The 2028-nt window shown below is 37.2% G+C and overlaps 1 protein-coding gene across 1 annotated transcript in view; it reads left to right on the top strand.

The window, feature by feature from the left end:
• Positions 1-731, top strand: part of SLC5A7 (solute carrier family 5 (sodium/choline cotransporter), member 7) — a 47435-nt gene extending 46704 nt beyond the window's left edge. Inside the window, exon 8 of the mRNA XM_012664262.1 lies at positions 102-731. Coding sequence (XP_012519716.1) covers positions 102-731 — 630 coding nt within the window. The remainder of the gene's footprint in view (positions 1-101) is intronic.
• Positions 732-2028: the final 1297 nt, after the last annotated feature.

Here is a 2028-nt window from a genome sequence, read left to right on the forward strand (position 1 = left end):
AATTCTTTAGACCAGTTTTAAAGTACAAAATGTATCTCATTCTTGGCCTACATGAGCCAACACATGGTGTGAAAAGCTGACCCTGTGGCAATTTCTTACAGGCATCGGACAAAGAAATCGTTTGGGTCATGCGAATCACGGTGTTTGTGTTTGGAGCATCTGCGACAGCCATGGCTTTGCTGACAAAGACCGTGTATGGGCTGTGGTACCTCAGTTCCGACCTTGTTTACATCATCATCTTCCCCCAGCTGCTCTGTGTGCTTTTTGTCAAGGGAACCAACACCTACGGGGCTGTGGCAGGTTATGTTTCCGGCCTTTTCCTGAGAATAACTGGAGGGGAGCCATACCTGTACCTACAGCCCTTGATTTTCTACCCTGGCTACTACCCTGATAAGAATGGGATATATAATCAGAGATTCCCATTTAAAACACTTGCCATGGTTACCTCCTTCTTAGCCAACATTGGCATCTCTTATCTAGCCAAATACCTATTTGAAAGTGGAAGCTTGCCACCAAAATTAGATTTATTTGATGCTGTTGTTGCAAGGCACAGTGAAGAAAACATGGATAAGACAATTCTGGTCAGAAATGAAAATATTAAATTAGATGAACTTGCACCTGTGAAGCCTCGACAGAGCATAACTCTCAGCTCAACTTTCACCAATAAAGAGGCCTTCCTTAACATCGATTCCAGTCCAGAAGGGTCTGGGACTGAAGATAATTTACAATGACCCCATCTCAGTAAAACGCTGCTTTCTCAAACAGAGCGCTGTAGTAGAGTAGTCCTGGAAAGGTGGTTTGCAACATATAAAAATATATTAAAAATAGAAACAACATCAGGAGGCCAAAAATCCATATAAAGTGCAATTGTACAAATACAAGCCAATCTAGAAGGAAACATCCATGAAAAAGTAACAACATCCTTTCTCATCCATAAAAGTGTTGATTTTGATGCTAGATAGTTTTGTTAGGTATAAAAAGTGAATAAAGCACCACTCAAAGAATAGAAGGCCAAACAAAGTATTTACCTGTATTATGAAAAAAAGGAGATATGAAAGAGCCTAAGAAAAAGGAAGTTGGATAATCTTGATACAAACATTATTTGTTAATACACAGGTGAGTCTAGTTTAATTATCGCACTGAAGCTATGAGAATAACTCACAGTTACTCCAACGAATGGTGCAATGAATTAACCAGCTGATTTTTCTTTGTGTGATGATTAACCCCTTCTTTTATGTTCTGAGCTATAACATTTGCTGAATATGCAATCTGTTATTCCTTTAGTAATGGCACGTAATATTCTGAGCCCAAGCAAAGCAAACACACAAAAAATATTATATAGTGGCATTGCTTTATGTGCAAGATGATAGGAAAATAGAGTCCATCTTTGTCAAGGAGCACTGGGATATTTTGTGTATGTCTATAATATATGCATAGGAGAGGGTACCTGGAGCCTAGAAAGATCACTGGGCAACCTTAAAGCAATAAATCAAGAAGGTATTAAGCGGAAAGTAATAGGAAAAACGTGGATTTTTATCTTTGTCTGAAGTATATAAAGTTTTGCCTCATGATAAAAAAGTAATATCTAAATTAGTATCTAAATTAATATTGTAAGTGAAATTGAGCCTTATGTAAGGAGAGGTAGCTATATAGCACCAGTTATGGTTAAGGAGAGACAAATGGCTACATTAGCATGTATTTCATTGAATATTTATTACCAGCAGCTCCCACATCACTTCCTGATAGTAGTAAAACTAAAAAAAAAGCAAACCTCACTCATTTTTGGATATTCATTAATGGGGATGATTTATTGTTAAGGGATCTACTCTGTGGCACTTTTTCACATAAGCTGGTTTTAGGGACTGGACGAATCACCACTATGAAGAGTCTAGAGTGAATTTTAAAATATGGAAGAAAGCAGAAAGTAAAAATAAATCCTAAAGGAAAGAAGCCATCAATTTTAACATCTGAAGCCTATGTAACTTTCATTAGATTGGTCGTTAACTATTATTTTGCTCCTTTTCTGGA

Source organism: Propithecus coquereli, unplaced genomic scaffold, assembly GCF_000956105.1.
Source record: "Propithecus coquereli isolate 6110/MARCELLA unplaced genomic scaffold, Pcoq_1.0 Scaffold88, whole genome shotgun sequence".
NCBI lineage: Eukaryota > Metazoa > Chordata > Mammalia > Primates > Indriidae > Propithecus > Propithecus coquereli.